The sequence below is a fragment of the Zonotrichia albicollis genome, chromosome 3, assembly GCF_047830755.1.
Source record: "Zonotrichia albicollis isolate bZonAlb1 chromosome 3, bZonAlb1.hap1, whole genome shotgun sequence".
In the NCBI taxonomy this organism is placed as follows: Eukaryota; Metazoa; Chordata; class Aves; order Passeriformes; family Passerellidae; genus Zonotrichia; species Zonotrichia albicollis.
In genome coordinates this window covers 34,139,171-34,156,562 of record NC_133821.1, presented here as the reverse complement: position 1 = coordinate 34,156,562, position 17,392 = coordinate 34,139,171, and the positions used below count along the sequence as shown (strand labels likewise).

The following is a 17,392-nucleotide window of genomic DNA, read 5'->3' as shown; positions in this document are numbered from 1 at the left end:
TAGTTATATGCACATCCTGTATCTGTTTATTTACACCCCATGGGTGTATGCACACCCTATAAGTGTATTTACAACTTGTAGCTGTGTATCTACACCCTGTAGCTGTGTATGCACACCCTGTGGGTATTTACCCCCGTAGCTGTGTATTTACACCCTATAAATGTATTTACCCCTGTAGCTGTATATTTACATCCTGTGGTTGTATGCACATCCTGTATCTGTGTATTTACACCCTGTGGGTGTATGCACATCCTGTAGCTGTGTATTTACACCCTGTAGCTGTGTATTTACACCCTGTAGGAGTATGCACACCCTATAAGTGTATTTACACCCGTGGGTGTATGCACACCCTGTAAATGTATTTACCCCAGCAGCTGTGTATGCACACCCTGTAGCTGTATGCACAACCTGTAAGTGTATATTTACACCCTGTGGGTGTATGCACACCCCATAAATGTATTTACACGCATAGCTGTGCATTTACACCCCGTGGGTGAATGCACACGCCGTAGCTCTGTATTTACCCCTGTAGCTGTGTATTTACAACCCGTAGCTGTGTACGTACACCCTACAAGTGTATTCACACCCCATAGGTGTATTTAACCCCGTAGCTGCGTATTTACACCCTGTAGCTGTGTATGTACACCCTATAAGTGTATTCACACCCCATAGGTGTATTTACCCCCCCTAGCTGTGTATTTACCCCCGTGGCTGTGTACCTACCCCGTGTGCTGTACGCACACCCCGCACCGGCCTACGCGGGCCCTGTAGCCGTGCACACCCCGTGGCGAGCGGGCTGCAGCGCCCCCCAGCGTTCGGCCGCGGGCGCGCAGCGCCGGCAGCTCCGCCCCGCTCCGCCCCTGCCGTCCCTCCGCGGGGCGGCCCCCAGGCAGGGCCGGCCGCGGGGTCGCTCCAGTGGCGGGAGCGGCGGGCGCGGGGCCGCCCTCTCGCATGCGGGTGTGGAGCCTCCGCTCAGCCCGCCCGAGCCCGCTGCTGCCGCTCCTTCCTCTCCCGGCCGCACAGCTCTCCTCAGGTAAGGGGCAGCGGCGTCTCCCCTCCCTTCCCGTCTGTCCCGGCTCGGTGAGAGCGGCCGGGATCCGGTCCTGGCTCTGTCCCGAGGGTCCCGTGGGCCGTGCCGAGCCCTTGGACCCGCGGCCTCTGCAGCCGGCGCGGCCGGGCATGGGTCGCCTGCCCTGCCGGTAGCTGCGGGCGGAGCGGAGCGGGGCGGCCCCTGAGCCCGGGCCCGGCAGCCGCGGTGCCGTGCCCAGCGTCCCGCTGCTCGGTGCCCGTCTGCCCTCCGCCAGGACACCGCTCCCGTCTCTCTCTCCCCGCAGGGAGGCGGCCGGCGGGAGCAGCTCCGTGCCGATGCTGCTGCCGGCCTGGGAGCTGTGCCTCTACGGGCTGCTGACTGTGGGCTCCCACCTCTACGCTTTCTACGAGGCGCACCAAGTGTCCCGAAGTAAGTGCGCGACGTGGGCGGGCTCGCTCGGCACAGCTTCCCTCTCGCGGCTGGCCAGGCTGTTCGGTGGGAGTTCTCCTCTCTGGTCGGTTTCTGCTTTGTTCCTGTGCGAGGAGCCCCTGTGTCCTTCCCAGCTGTCAACCTGCTCTATGCGAGGAAGCAGTAGGCAGATGCCACCTGAGCAGAGAGCTTTGTCCCAGGGCTTTTTTGCCTTTGAGTGCTAGGACTACCCTCGGTAATGCTGTACTCGGACGTGGCTGTCACGGAAAAGATGAGGGAGACCTCTGAAGGTCAGCTACTCAGATAGGGAAGCTTCAGGGAAGTTGGTTTGATTTGTGTTGTTTTCCCTGGTTGGTCACCAACAGCCCCTTGCAGGTGGGTCATTCAGGAGCAGCTCTGCCTTCGGATGGTAATTGCCAGGTCTGAACCGAGGGAGGCCCTAGGGCAAGTTGGTGCTCCCTGCCTGGAGCTCTCGTCCAGGACTCAGAGCAATGGTTGGGGTGTCTGGAGAGTTTTGTGGTCATCTTGTTTCCAAACACCTACCTCTGCCTTGTGTAACCTCTTGGTAGCTGCTGTGGTGGGTTGGTTTGGAGCTGGGGAGCTGTGTATTGCAGAGCTAGGGTGGGATTTTAAACATATTAAGTACAACTTGTAGATGAAAAGAACCTGTGTTATAGCACATTGCTATTTAAATGGAAATAAAAGTTGTATTATAAAAGTATAAGAAGCTAGAGAGGCTTTGCAGAGAATATATATTGCATCTTATTAGGCTTTAATCAACAAAGTTCTACATTAATGACTCTACCTGGCTTTGAAAGCCCTCAAGGGAAGAACAGAAGTGCCAGAAAGGTATTTGCAGAGTGGAAGAAGTTCTGTTGTCAGAACCCAAGAAATTCCTCTGGCTGCCCTGGAGAACTTGAGCTCCTGCCCCGGGGGCTCAGAGACCTTGGCATAGAGCCCAAGACCCCTGTGCCTTTGATTTAGCCTTTAGAAAAACAATTACCAACCTTACATGAAGAATTACAAGCCACGAAAGTTTAAGTAGAATGATAGTGAATTTATCACAGCGTGAAAAATAGATTTTTGGGGTTTTTAGAATGGGGGCTCAGGGGGCAAGATGGAAAAATCTGGGCATGTCCAGCCTTTCTCCTTCCTCCTCTTGGCCTCTATCTTCTGGGTGATGTTGGCACTTTTAGATTGGTTTACAGTAGAAGCTCACTGTCTAACACAGGTGATGGGTATTTGAAAGTAATTGTAAATATTGTACATGTAGTTTTTAGTATTTGTAACTGGATACAGAGCTGTTCACCCATGGTCCTGCACCCAGCAAGTCTTCTGCAGAAGTGGCAAAATGTGGTGGCAGCAGGCTCTAGAGGCAGCTTCTCTGAGCAGCTTTTCCCTGTTTTGGCTGTGCTGGCCACTCTTGGGTGTGTGTCCCCCTTCTGCTCTAGTGGGAGACACTGTGCAGTTCTGGAAAATGGTGGGTGAGGATTAGTGCAGGTCTTGTGTGCTAAAAGGTGGGTTGCTGCTACTGTCCCAGTTGCCAGGGGGTATCAAAACACTGGTTCTGGGAAACTGCTGTGCCATTTCTATGGGCCCCCCACCTAGTGAGCAGTGATGTGGAGAACTTGCCCTTCCCTGGATATGGGTATCCTCACTGCTGGAGACCACGTGGGAAGGTGTTGCTCTTGAGCAGCAAAGAACCCATCCCTGACTCTTCCTGCTCTGGCTGCTGTGTCCTTATCAAAGGTTTGCTCTTCCCTGCAGAGTATGAAGCTGCAATGGACAGAAGGTTTGGGCTGGACCCAGGGACTCTCTTTCGGGGGCTAAAAAAGGTAGGAGGGGTGACAGTGTCTTGCTTTGTGGGAATAATCACGTCTCCATGCCCTTTGCTCATCCAAGCTTCTGATTTAGCTCTAGAAGTTTATAGTAACATGCAGAATTGGATATATATGTAGTTAATTTTAGTGTGATGTTTCTGATGGGGAGGAGAGACTGGCTGGGTGTGTCTGGATCTAAGAATCATAACCAAAGTTCTGTTCCTTTTCTTGATCTCTGGCTTAAGTGTTTATCCTTTGCTACGGATCTTGATAACCCTATATTTTAGTGTTTGGCCTTAAAACTCTGATCAACCTTGACACTTCCTGCAGCCTTCTCCCCTTTTTTCTTGTTACTGGGTGATTTGGATAATGGTTGATGTCAATTAACATGTTTTTCTCTTGGCTGGCCTGTAGTACAGCATAGAGGAGAACAGATTTTAAGGTGTAAAGTCTTAAAGAAACAGAGTTGGTATTAAAAAAACCCAGAACTAAAACAGTAAGGAAACTGGCAGTCCTCTACCCCAAACTAAAAAACGCATGCCTACCCCCCTTGCTTGCATTTATTCAAAAGTTTGTGAGGTCAAAAGCAAATAATCCAACTAATCTTAAGGATTGCTTACACAAAAGCAGGAATGCATGTCTGTTTAAGTGTTTTGGTGTTTAGGCCTCCCATCACTGCTGGTAATGGACCTTTGATATGTGCTTTTTAGAAAGCTTTAAGGCAGTTGAGATGAACTTTTAGTAAGGCTCTGTATTGGACGTGGGGCTACTGGCTGATCCCTCTTACCTAATTTAGATAAAAATCTGAATTTTTATCAGCTGACCTAACTCCATCTAATTGCAACTAGACTTTGCTGAAATGGGGAGTTAATCTTTTCTTCCAGCAAAGTACCTTTCTACTGAAGTTCTTGGTATTCCAAGGCAGAGCAGAGTTGCTGTGAATCCCTCAGGAGAGCTGAAGTTGCTCAGCTTCAGCACCAGTGTGGGGCTGAGGAGGCACTACACCATGTAAAGCTCTGTTTCCTTGAACTGCCCCATTGGAAGTGAAAATGATGCCGAGTTCACTGCTGCAAGTCAGCCAACCGGGTTGCTGCAGTGGTGTTCCTGCAATGTGGGAGTTCTGTTGGGTACCACACAGCAATTTTATTGTGGAGGTATTCCTTTGGCCAGATACACATAGTGACCAGTTCCCTTCGTTCCACAGGACCCCATGGACTTTGAGTGGAGCTACTGGGTTGAATGGGGAAGGGAACGCATTCTTTGGCTTCTGGCTGGTCACCTGCTGGTATCACAGATCTCCAGGCTCTTGGTGGAGAAGGTATGTAGGGATTTTCTTCACAGTGGGGAGTTTCTGATGGGTTTGTTTACTGTGGGCACGGGAAGCTTTGCAGTGAGGCCGCTGACAGTAGTAAAGCTCATCCTGTGGTATGAATTGTGTGGGGGGATTGGTTGCCTTAATGTTTGGAGACTTCAGCCTCCAACCTCTAAAAGCCTCTGCCTTGTAAGCCATTAAACAGCATTGTTTGATTTGTACACATAAGAGGGGTGCAGCTGTTCCTTTATGATGGAAGTATGTAAAGTGATGGCTGCTTGGGTTTTGGCATGATTGCTAAATGATTGTATGATTGTGGGAAATTATCTGTGTGTGGTGTCACACCTGCTAGTCTGAGGAAGGAAAGGAAGAAATTATGCTCTCCCTCAAATTAGGGAGGCTGGTTTTCATGTGATGCTACGACAGAAATACCTTCCCTTTCACTTTTAGGGTTACAGTTGGATTTCTGTGGTTTTTTCATGTGTGTTCCTCACCTTGTTGACTATATTTGTGTTCACTGCAGAACCTGTGTAGGCACCACAGGTATTGAGTGCTTTTGTTCTTTGGAAATAATTAAACTAAAAGATTGTTAACTTTTCTTTTTCTGACAGTATAAACCATGGTGCTTGATGGCTTATGGAATGGCTGCCTGCTGGTTGTTACTGGGAATCAAAGGCTTTGCTGTGATTTTGTTACATGCAGCTATTTCCTTTGCTGTGGCTCAGTTTCAGCTGTCACTCCTGTCATGGTTGTGCTCCCTTGTCCTTCTGGCCACTTTACGCATACCAGCTGTCGAAGAAACCAAGGTAATGTGAGAAGGACTAATTAAACATCAAATTAATTATGGTGATGGTTGCCTATAGTGGCATCTATCTCTATGGCAGCCTACTGTCCCTTCAGTTGATATAAGCAGGGATTGCTTTGAGGAATCCTAAGCAGTGGCACTGCAATGACTCCTGCTGGAGCTTCTCCAGTTAAAGTCACATTTCTCTATCATGGTGGCCAGTGCATTGGAATAAAAGTGTGTCCATTATTGTGTAAGTGGTATTCAGTGGAGCTGGAGTATAATAATACTTCACTAGTGCTTTATTAAACACATTTCACTGGAACTCTGGTCATGCCAATTTAAGGTGCTGGGTTTTGGGTTTGTATCCAGGAGTTACTCAGTTAAGCGTGCCTGTGACTTCTGCTGGGAGGGAGACTTTATCCTACAGTTTGAGCTGTACCAAATGAGTTACTTGCATCAATTAGCTGTAAGCAAGCTCAGTTTTACTCCTTGTCTAGTGGCTTTTTCTGGGTAGTACAGATATGGAAAAACTGTTAACCAGTTATGAGGAAGTGTCCTGTTGTATTTTATTGGACCAATGGGAAAACCAGGACATTTTTATAAGGGTTGTTGCCCTGATGTTCAGGGAGAGGGGGAGTGAGTGTGTAGAATCTCTTTGTGGTGTGATCAGTTTTGTGATTTGCTCTGCTGAGGAGAGGGCCAGTGCAATACAAATTGTCAGTCAGCCAAGCTACATTTGCTGATGCTTCCAAGTTTTTTGCCATGATTGGATTGTTGCTGGCCAATGTGTGATACCAAGTGTCAAAGAATCAATAAATGCTCAGTAGTAACATTTTTCCAGCCTGAAGTTTTCTCAGGAATGACTGATTCTCCTTATATCCAGCTTAAGCCCTAGTAGTCCCTTGGCTTTTTGGTTTGAATATTGTAGTACTGGACTAAATCTGAGGTAGATAATGTTTCATTTTTGTGAGAAGAGCTCTCCTGCTGTCCTGCTTCACAGCCTGATGTGTTTCTAAAACGAAGCTGTTGTCTCTTTATGCTGGCTGCAGTAGCTGTGGAGCACCTTTCTCCACCAAAAGCCAGTGCTTGTTGTTCGTGTGTTTATTGCTGTTCACTTTAGATTCTCATTCCCGCTGCTATTGGCTTTAGTTTCTTCCTGCTGCTGCTGCTGCTGACCCCAAAAGCTGAGATCTGAGTAGACATTGCTGTCTTGCCATAGAGAAAACACAGCATTGCCCCATCATGACCTGGCTTTGTTTTGTTTTGCAGAGAAGGTGGTACGACACAGAAAACGAGTATTATCTGCTGCTCTTCACGGTGTCTGTCCGCTGCCTGTTCTGCATCAGCTTCAGCCTGGAGTACTGCTGGCATGCACCCAGCCAGAAGTCATCCCACTCCTTCCCCTGGATGCTGGCTTATGTGTTTTACTATCCTACGTTCCACAATGGACCCCTCGTCAATTTTGATGAATTCAGTAAACAGGTAACAGTGGTTGTTGTTTGGATGTCTAAAGCTGTCTTCCACATAATTATAAAATCAAGAAATAATACTATAGGAATGTTACAATTTTGAGTAATCATGAGAACTTTTGTAATGTCCTGTATATCAGCTTTTAACACAAGCCTGTCTCCCCAAGTTCTTCTGCCTCACATGATGCTCTTGTCTGACATCAGATTCATGCCTCCAACCAGGGAGCCAGTGACATGCTTTGTTACATTTGGAGAGTGTTCATAATTTTAGCATGCAGCTTCTGGACTGGTTTTTTGTTTTCTTCTTCATCAAGTGAAATAAAACTAATGTTTTCTGCATAAGCTTGCTATTAACTCTGAAATGGATTTCAGAGCCACAGAAAGCTGATAGATTGTGTTGGGAATTCCTGAAAACTCCAATTTCTCCTCACATTGATGTGAAAACAGCTGATGACTTACTAGGAGCACTTTGCTTCAACTGAGCAGCTTGTTTAAAATATAAGACTCACAAACTGTACTGAATGCTTTTCTTAGTCCATTGCAGGCTTCTGTTCAAGCCTGCTTTTTACATGATGGGAGAAGTCCATGTTTTCATCCTTTATTGCTTTCCATATTTTCTTCCATACTTGAGTAAGAAGTGGCATCACAACCTGTTATGTCTATAGTTAAAATTATTGTGTCAAAGTAGATTAGTGAGCATTTCAAACCATAAAACTGCTTTTTCAGTTTATGCATAGAAGCCTAGGGATTGCTTGCATCTGTTTACATTTGGGAATTTTCTGTTGAAGCCAAAGGAAATACTGGGCTTTATGAAAGTGAAACTAGATTCCAGTGGATCCTTGAGTGAAAAGTCCTATGCTCATTTGTTTTCACTTGCTTTGGAAGATGCAAGGTGGAATGTTGTTACCTTGGGCTGGATATTGTGGGAACAGTCCACATAGACTTGCATAGAAACTGAGGTAGTATTTTTTTACTAATTTTTGTTTTGTAGCTTCTGAAGTGTGTTAAATTCCAACTAAATCCTTGTACACCAGGAGAGGGACAGTTGTACTTTCTTTCCAAGGATGGTTTCAGACGACCTGTGAGATTCCAAGCTGAAAACAGCTTGTGGATAGCTGATAGGAAAAACTGGGAGAGCCTTGCTTTGAAATTTAGCTCACCTGATATGGCTCAGCAAAGAACTATGTAAAGAGCACATGTATTCTTGGTGTAAGAAGAAAAAGAAAGATTGAGAATAATATGTCTGTATTTGCAGAAGGTTCTCCTTAAATATGTACAGATGTGTGTAGTTAAAGCCATGAAGAAGATGGAACAAGCTGAACAAGCCTAATGTGTTTGCTGAAGGTTATTGTCAGAGCTCTTACCTGAGCAGAGGGTATTATTACCTTGGCAGATGAGATCAGAAAAGTGTTTCCAAGGATGCAGTGCCCAGCAGTTGATTAAAAATGCACAATACAAAGAGAATCTTTATTGATGCTCTGGTAAGAGACCATTCTCAAACCCTTTAATTGCAGCTGAGACTGGGATGAGGGTTCCTGCTGAGCACAGTGGAAAGCAGAAATTCTGGAGCTGGAGACAATGGACTGGTGTATGACCCAGAGAGTGTAATAGCAATTCTGGCAATTGGCATCCACTGCCACTTTGTCACTGGCCTTGTGGAATTGCTGGGTTGAAGTAAGGCATAGCAGCCCTAGACATGGGTTTGAAGGGCTGTTGTGCAAATCCCTGTGATGAAATGGTAGTGTCCAAGCTTTCACATTGTCAAAGAGCTCTCCAAATGAGTGTGCATGTTAACTGTGCTGTGCTTGGGACTGAGGGCCTGTGCAGATGAGTTGGTTGCTTCTCTTGTATGTGCATTTTTGTGGCCATTTAGAGACTGGAGAAGGAAATGGTGCACACAATAATGGATGTGAAACACATGACTGAATTTTTAGGCAATCCTATGTTTCTGGTTTTTGATTCTATTCTCTCTTATTGTGGAAAGGTGGTGCAATAATAATATGCCCATGTGTTTACTGCAGTTTGCAGTCTAAGAGTTTGGAGCCTCTTGAGAAGACTGTCAACTACAAGCTTTGCCTTATTGAATATTTAGCTTGCACTTCCATTTTCTCAGCACATTCTGTAGATCTTGCTGACTTTGGCAATGCTATGGGAGGAAAATTAAGAACTGTCCTCAAGTCATTGATTCTCTGCAGTTGGTTGAAGCTGGAGGTATTTTAAGAGTAAGCAGCATTGTTCCTGTTTGGTAGGGCTGCTGCTTGGAAAATCTTCTTCCTAGCTGTAGTTTCTTTGATCTTTTTGTATTATCTCCAGAGGTCAAGTTGCAAGAGTTAAAGTCTCACGTCTGGATTCTGCTCAGGTTAACAGCAGCTGGCCTTTTTTACAACAGTTAGGTGCAATGTGCATACACATTTGGCTTCTTGTTGGTTTCTACTGCTTACTGAGATTGAGAATGGAGAGACCAGTCTCCCTCTAGAGTGTGTGAGGAGTTTCCAAATGGTGTAGTCAAAAGTTCCCAGGATAAGTACTCATTTTGAGTAAAATGGTCAGTTTTGTGCCAGGTAACCTCTTTGGGTTTCTTCTTTAGATGAGGAGACAAGAAGCTTTCAGTGTGAAGACCAATCTCATCATCTTAAGTGTGGGCATAATTCGTATTTTCTTTTGGTGGTGCCTGGCTGAGCTGATGATTCACCTCATGTATATCCATGCTCTCTACAGTAGTGCTCTGCCTTTGGAATCTGCATCTTACTGGGCCTTGGGTGAGTATAGAAACAGTAGCAGAAATCTTTCTTCTTCCCCCAGTTCAAGAACCCCAGTCTGCATCTCTTTATGTCCACTTTAGGTACTTAAATGCACATTATAGCAAGCCAGTGTCAGAAAGGTGGTCTATGGACTCTTAATATAACATGTGGATTCTCCATAAGCTTAGTTGAACTTATTGAGCTGCTTCCTAAATTAATATTGTCGTTTTTCCCGTCTAAAGTATGTCTGTAAACTGTGGCCTAAGGTGATTCTCCCCCTCAAGTTGTAGAAGTGGACACTTAAAAGGAGTTTATTTATTGTGGGGATGAAGAAGGGGAGATGTTAAGAATTATTTTTATCTCCTCCTGATTGATGTTTCTATGCATTCATGTTGAAAAGTAAAAGGACAGAACTTGTAAAACTAGTAGAGGGAAGGACTTGCAAATAAGGTAACATGAAAGTAGTAGTCAGTGCCTCTCAGTTCTGTTTTCCTGCTTGGCTTCCCCCTCTTCCACCTTGTCTGCAGTCCCTGGTATTTCATTAATATGCCCAACTGTGAGGAAAAAGTGCTGACAAATGCAGTGTAAATCAGCAAAACATTTAGGTGATGGTAAGCAACTGGCATATGTGGTTGATTTGATTCCTGCCCCCACTTCCCAAGCTGTATCACCAGGTAGGAAAAGAAACCCCAGACTTTAAAACTTGTTTCTGAAAAAGCCTTGGTGATTTCTGCCTTGCAGGAGGTGTCTCTTGCACTGGTATGGAGCTCACCTGTGCCTCCACACTGTGTGTGTGTTGGAGAGCACTTGGACTGCACTGGGCTCTGGTCAGCAGAGGGCAATGTGAGCACTCTCTGTGTAACCCTGTGTGCATACATACACTCTTGATGCATGTTTTAGTATATAATTTTGATATCTAAGAAAGGGCAAGGGCAGATGGAGAGCAAGAAAGGGACAGGTATGCCTCAGTGGTTTGTTTGTTCTACTCCTCACTCAGTCACTGTTTAGAAAGGGGGTTTTGAGTTGTCATTTTCTATTCTAAACATCAGTTCATTGATGAGTTAAATCTGTTAGCTCCTTGTGCTTGTGTGTGTTACAAAAAGCTGGCCATTTGATAATGCAGGGAAGGCTCCAGAATTAGGGATGAAATATTCCAGCAGTGGTGCTACTGATGGATTCCTCCCACCCTTCAAGACTACCAGTGTTGATTTTTTAGGGAGGGGAGAGAGTTATGTTATAGGCAACAGCTAAGCTGTCTGTGTATTTATTTGAAATAAAGTGTGCTATCCTAAGAACTAAAATGCATTTTGAACTGAGGGTTAGAAAAGGTGAAAATGCCTCAGAGCAACAAGAGATGAAAGCCACCGTTAGAGCAAGTTTGGACTGTTAAGGATGCCTGATGTCAAATTAAATGATTGTATTCTAACAAGCTGCCTGTGGAGACCCTGCCTTTAGGACAGGTGTACTCAAAGTGTAACCCTATTCTTATTGAGCTCTGTTGTTGTAGTAATGTAGGCAGGTGTTTAAAATATACTATAAATGAGATTTTCAGCTAGAAGTTGGTCAATTACTGTTTTCTCTGCAGGTTTGGTCACAATGATTATATAGGTTTCCTTAGACACAAGTCAGTGCTAGGCCACTGTTGTGACTTGCTTTAGGGAGCTACCAATATATGAGTATGGGTACTGGTAATTTACTATGAAGTCTTACTGGACCCTTATGGATCTCAGCATGCTTCTACACCAGTTCCTGTACAGAGCCAAGCTCTCTCCTCTGTTACTTTGCATGCTGTGTTATTGGAACTAATTTCATCAGATAACTGAGCCTTAAGACCAAGGAAGCAGCTTGCTGTTGACTCAGGAGGATTATCCATGGTGTGTAAGCCTTTCTGCACTGATGGGGCTTGTTCATTTTGGGTGTCCTGTTTGACTACAGCAGCTCCAAAACAGCATGAGCATCTATTTACACTGTGATGCTTGGCTGCCCTGATAGCCTGGTAAACTTAAGGGAGAGGCTGTGAGGCTGTTCTGCACTCACCTCTAATTAGGGAGCTTATATCTGCTACTGCATTTTTTTTTTCTGGGCTAACTTTGAACAATGGGCAGTAAATGCCAGAAGTGCAGGCAAGACAGCACTGCTGTGAGGTTTTGCTCTCAGCACCTAAGGGCAGTGTCAGTCTACTCCTCATGACTGTGAAGCTGCAGTGTGTTCTGCTTCACTGGGTAGTGTTCCTGTAAGGTGAGACAACAAAGAAATAAAAAAATACCCCAAAACTAAATCCTGAGTTATAATGTTTGTTAAAAAATGCTAGTGTATAACAGTGCCATTTATGGCCACGTAAAGCATAAGTGCTAAAGTGATCTAAACTAACATTGCTAAGGGCACACAGGTATAAAGTTAAAAAATAGTAGGAGAATGCTACCTAGCAGTAGGAGAAGTATTTTCTCTTGCATGGATGGAATCAGAGATAAATGAGTTTCTAGAAGCAGCCACATACCCCAAGTGATGCAATATAGCTTTTCAATAACCAAATATTAGATCCCCCATCCAGAAGAGAATTCAGAATATGATGGGGCTGTGTCCAACTCTATGCCTGCTTGCCATATATGTATGGGCCTTCTGTTTGTGGAAGGGATGTGAATGTCTGAACACAGAATTAATTCAAAGATGCCAGCTGTGCAATCACAGAACTTTTATTTATTGGTCCCAGGAAGCCATTGTTTGGAGAATGTGAGCATTTTCCAGAATTCACAAATCATTGTGTCTCTGTTCACAAATGTTTGTGTCTGTGGATAGTTAGCTGTTGACATACTGAGCAATATCAGGGCATTTGTGCTTTTTTAATGATGACTATCAAATGCAGTGTTTATAGCAATTCCGCGGGTTTGTGTTGGTGCTGCATCTCGTTCTGGTAGCATCAGTCAGATTGGCGGAAAGAATTGGATGCTTTCAGAATTAATGACACAGCAGGAAGACTCATATTCCATGTTAATGGAAGCCATGATAGTTCATTCTTCTCAGTTTTAACATTAATTTGGAATAATTTTCTGCCTTTACATTTTACAGTGTAAAATGTAGATTTGCGGGCACCAAGAATAAAAGCCACTATGAATTCCAGTAATCCAGTATCCTGATGAATTGCAGCATACCAGAACAATAGCTACACTGTGCCAGAGCAGAGGTTCATCTGTTCTACAGAGTAATTTTTGGATATACTATGTAATGAAGCAAGAGAAAAGAAATGAGTAAAAGACAGGTAGATTGGTGATCCTTTTCAGTGTCTGTTCTTCAGGCTTCTGCAGCTGAATGACAAATTCACTGACATGTGGTAATGGGGAGCTTAATAGCATTGGTTGAAAGAGCTCAAATTGAAACAAGTGATTCTTTTTTTTCTTTGCTATGACAACGTAGACTATCAATGGTAAAATTCACTCTGCTGAGGTACATTCTATTGTATAGAAACTGAAATGTGTGTTGCTAGGTCATTTGTGTGTTAAGTCTGATTCTGAAAATGCAGATGTTGGAAGAAACACTGCCTGTATTTCCCTGATGAGCCTTCACATTTATCCTGCACCATCCTTCACATTTATCCTGCACCATCCTTCACATTTAGCCTGCACATTTATTCAGCACCATCACTTATCCCTGCTCATCTGAGCAGAGCTTCACATCCATCTGGCAAGGTGCAGGGAATGATGGAAGACAGAAATGTGTACGAAAGTACGTTGCTGAATATAATTGTTGCACTGGATTCATCTTAATAACTCCTGTAGTTGTGAAAATATATTTTGCTAGGAATCTGTCTGTGCTTTGCCAGAGGTATGTGATGTATAGATGTACATCTAGGATGTGCACACCTGATGGAATGTTGTGAATTCCCTGTGGGTTTCATCTGTCTGTCCTAACCAGGTGCAGTCCTTTTGTTCTAGTGAAGCACGCACAAGGTAGTGTCAATTAGCTATCACTGTTTTAATTATTAACTAGGCTCTACTACTTCTAAAGGGTAATTTCATATGAGGGGCATGTAAGTCAGTCTGGAATATGATTTGTTCAAAGGTGGAGCCACGTGGCTTAATCTGTAGTTGCTGATCTCATGTTTTAATTTGTTAGAAGAAGAAATGTAAATTATGTTCGTCTTTGACACTGAGACCTACAAAGTAGTCTGTGTAAATTGGATGTAGGGTTCTGTAAATTGGATGTAGAGTTCTGGTTTTGTGTTTGCAGTTTTTTTATGATAAATCCACAGATAGGAAGTAGATCTTTAAGTTCATTTTCAGAAGCATGCAGCATTTTGCTATTGAAACTGAGGGATCTGTTCATCTAAGTAGTAGTGAAATAAAAAGAGGAGTCTTAGATTTTTTCCATCCTGGAAGATAATGATAAGGAGAAATTGATGAAGTATTTGGCATCTTGAGGTCTGTTTGAAAACTGGAAATATAAACACAAATCAGAAAACTTCGATTTTTTTTTTCCTAGAATATTAAGTTGTTCCCTGTTTTGTAGAAAGAAGTGTTCATGTGTGTAAGTTTTCTTTTTCTAATCATTCCTGTAGGCTAAACTTCAAGATCCTATTGGCAATTAACCTGCTTCCATGACTGCTTTTCTTTTTAATCATGCATATTGTGGCTTAATCCCAGCTAGAAACTGAACACTACACAGCTGCCCACTCCTTTTCTTTTCTTGGAGAGGTGGGAAGAGAATTGGAAGAATAAAACTGAGCATTTATGGATTGAGATAAAGACAGTTTAATAGGTCAATTTAAAACTGCATGCACAAGCAAAGCAAAACAAGGAATTAATGCCTCACTTCTCTGGGCTGGCAGATTTGGATCTGCCTCCCAGATTTGGATCTGGACTCCTTCAAGCATAATGGTTACTTTGGAAGACAAATGCTATTACTCTGAGCATCGCCCGCCTTTCTTTTCCCCCCAGCTTTAGATGCTAAGCATGATGTATGGTATGGGATACCCTTTGGGTCAGCTGTCCTGGCTGTGCCTCCTCCAAGCCCCTTGTGCACCCTCAGCCTTCTCACTGGTGGAGGGTGAGGAGCAGAAAAGACCTTGGCTCTTTAAACCCTATAGTAACAAAAGCATCTCTCTGCTTTCATCAACAATGAAGCAAATGAAATGTTTTCTGCCCACATCCAAAACACAGCCCCACACTGGCCACTGTGAAGAAAATGAACTCTATCCCAGTAAAAAACAGGGCAATGTGAAGACTCTTGGTTTATTTAGAGAGCCTTTTCCTGCAAGTATTTTCTATTGAACACAATGCTTACAGTAGGTATTTTCATGTAATGGTTTGAGTTGGAAGGGACCTTAAAGATCATGTAATTCTAACCCCTTTGCCATGGGCATTCCTACCACTAGACCAAGTTTGTCAGAGTCCTTGGGAGTATTCATGGTAGGTGTCTTTAAAGCATGTGTGTGCTTGAAAAGCCTTCTGGTTTACTTTAACTTGGAATACCTGTCTATGCCTTGACTGAGAGTCCCTCGACAGTTCTGTTTAGTCTTGTTTAGGTAATTTCACTTTGGAACCTTTATGTCCATTCAGCTTCCTCTAAAAATAAGCAGCCTCCAGGACAAACACTGTGATGCTTTCCTGCCACTCCTCCATCCACAAAAGGATATTTCTTACTTCTTGTGTGCTGCTAGAAGGCTGAGATATTTTGAACTTGATGTTGTGGCCCCAGATTCTGAGCTGTTATAAATGTCTCCTTCCTATTAGGCTTCTGCCGTGTATCAGTAACCCTTTTGAAATGTGACTGCATATTTATCTCTGTTTTCTGGTGGAACCTGTCGTGGTACTTGACAGAAACAAATATCTCCAATCACTAATGCCATAGGGTCAATGTAGCTGCAAAAAGGGTAAAGTTGTGATGTTGTGCTAATCATAAAATTGCCTTCGAAGTTAACCATGACTTTGGTGTTGGCTTAAGGACAGAAAAATGTCAACTGTGATTTGTAATACCTGGATGCAAATGTTTTGCTGCTTGCTCATGAAAATATTATATTTGTTAATATCTGTCAAAAACTACCAGTCAGAATTTTTTGAGAATTTATAGACCAAAATCAAATTATGTGAATATTCTAATTTGTCATGATCTTTGTTTCAAAGCTCTATGAAACTTAGGAAATGCAGTTTTGCAGTAAACTTAAGGTGAGGAAAATATTTGAAGGTCTTTAAATACATTTTTAAAGCATAGGAAAGCTTAGAATTTTTTAAGGATGGGAAGATGATAAATTGAAAATACCAGCTTCTATAAAAGTAAATTGCTTTAGTCTGGGACTTCAAACAGCTTGACTGTTGAAATGCATGGGATTAAGATCAGGTACTTTACCTTGACATTTTATCCCTTAACACATTCTGTTTAAAAAAAAATAATCTCAACTTTGAATTAATTTATTCTGGAGAAAAGACAGAATCTTGGCGGTACTTTTTCCTCTTAGCCGTGTTATAATACACATTTGATATGACTTGTTTCCAATTTAAAATAATGCTCATGTGTGTGGAGGAATTATTATATCAAACATTAGAGAAGAAATTATGTGATATTGTTAATGAATTTGATTGTTAATTTCATGCTTCTAAATCAGGTGAAGCAGTTTGCTTCTGGCTGCTTTGTGTGAGTGAGTGAAGCAAAAGCAAAGCAACTGCAATGTCTCAGGTATGCAGGAAGGTTTGAAGCCTGTGCCTGTTGCCACTGCAGCCCAGCTGTTGTGTGGCTGTGAATCTTGCCCTTAGTTTTCCCAGTGTGGCCAGAATTTTCCTACTGCTGGCATGAGCTCAAGACCAATGAGAGCTTGATCTGTGTATTTTGATAGGGACCTTTGTGTTGCTGTTCTCGTGAGTCTTAGAATTGCCACTTGCAGCGTAGCTGCTGTGCTGGGTGTGACTGTGATGTGATCTCTGTGTTCAAGATGCCACTGCTACTGAGCTGCCTGTTAATTACAGTAATGACAACCTATATATGTGTTATTGGAGAGGGTGAAAATGCCTTTTTTCCCCAACTTGCATATTATGACTTCGTATCCATGAACTCAATCTTTCATCATTGTATTTAAAATCAAATGTATTGAATTTTTTTGGGTCTCAGACTGGAAGCCTGTTTCTAAATACCTTTCCACCAAGCACAGCCAAAAGATTTTGAATTTTACTACTTCACAGACAGCTGTGATCTTCATAAGTGGTTTGTGTGGGTGTCAGTGTTCAGCTCTCCAATGAAATTTGTCAGAAAAGAAATGAGACACTGAATGAGAAGGGAATTAAAGCAGAAATTTGGCTGTACAGATGATTTAGCAGTAATCTAATGTGGAGCTAATTGGCTAGTATCCAAATTGTGCTTCTGATTGTTTGTTTTCCTCCAGGGAAAAATGTTATTGAATACTTGATGCCTGTTTCCCTGAAGTAAAATAACATAAGCTTCATGTCTCAGTATTTTGTTCTAACATCAATTTTTATCTTGTATGGCACTACTGTTTCTTATCGTGTGCATAAATTATGATATCAAAACTGAAAATGTTGTATTGTTGTAGGAAAATACTGGCCATGTGTAGGTCAGCAGGAATTTTGCATTTTACATTATTAGTGCCAGAATTTCACTCTTGGTTGTTATACAGTAGATGAATTTTTAATGTTTAGTTTTTGGTTGTCATCCACAGTATACCGATTAGTCAGCAGAATGCAATAGAGATGTTCCCCCCCTTAAAAAAAAAGACAGGTTACTTAAGTGTTCATGGAGTTGTACTGCTGCAGTCGAACTAAAAACTTAGTCTCTTAGGACTGTCTGCTGGAAGGCTTTAAAA

At 43.1% G+C, this 17,392-nt stretch overlaps 1 protein-coding gene across 3 annotated transcripts in view; it reads left to right on the top strand.

Moving 5' to 3' along the window:
• Positions 1-856: 856 nt before the first annotated feature.
• The window catches only part of HHAT (hedgehog acyltransferase), a 148,345-nt gene continuing 131,809 nt past the window's right edge, over positions 857-17,392 (top strand). For all 3 annotated transcript variants that reach the window (XM_074537125.1, XM_074537126.1, XM_074537127.1), the window contains exons 1-7: positions 857-1,033; positions 1,335-1,459; positions 3,227-3,294; positions 4,484-4,597; positions 5,203-5,397; positions 6,648-6,860; positions 9,435-9,606. In XM_074537125.1, the coding sequence (XP_074393226.1) occupies positions 1,366-1,459; positions 3,227-3,294; positions 4,484-4,597; positions 5,203-5,397; positions 6,648-6,860; positions 9,435-9,606 (856 nt within the window). In that variant the 5' untranslated portion in view covers positions 857-1,033; positions 1,335-1,365. The remainder of the gene's footprint in view (positions 1,034-1,334; positions 1,460-3,226; positions 3,295-4,483; positions 4,598-5,202; positions 5,398-6,647; positions 6,861-9,434; positions 9,607-17,392) is intronic.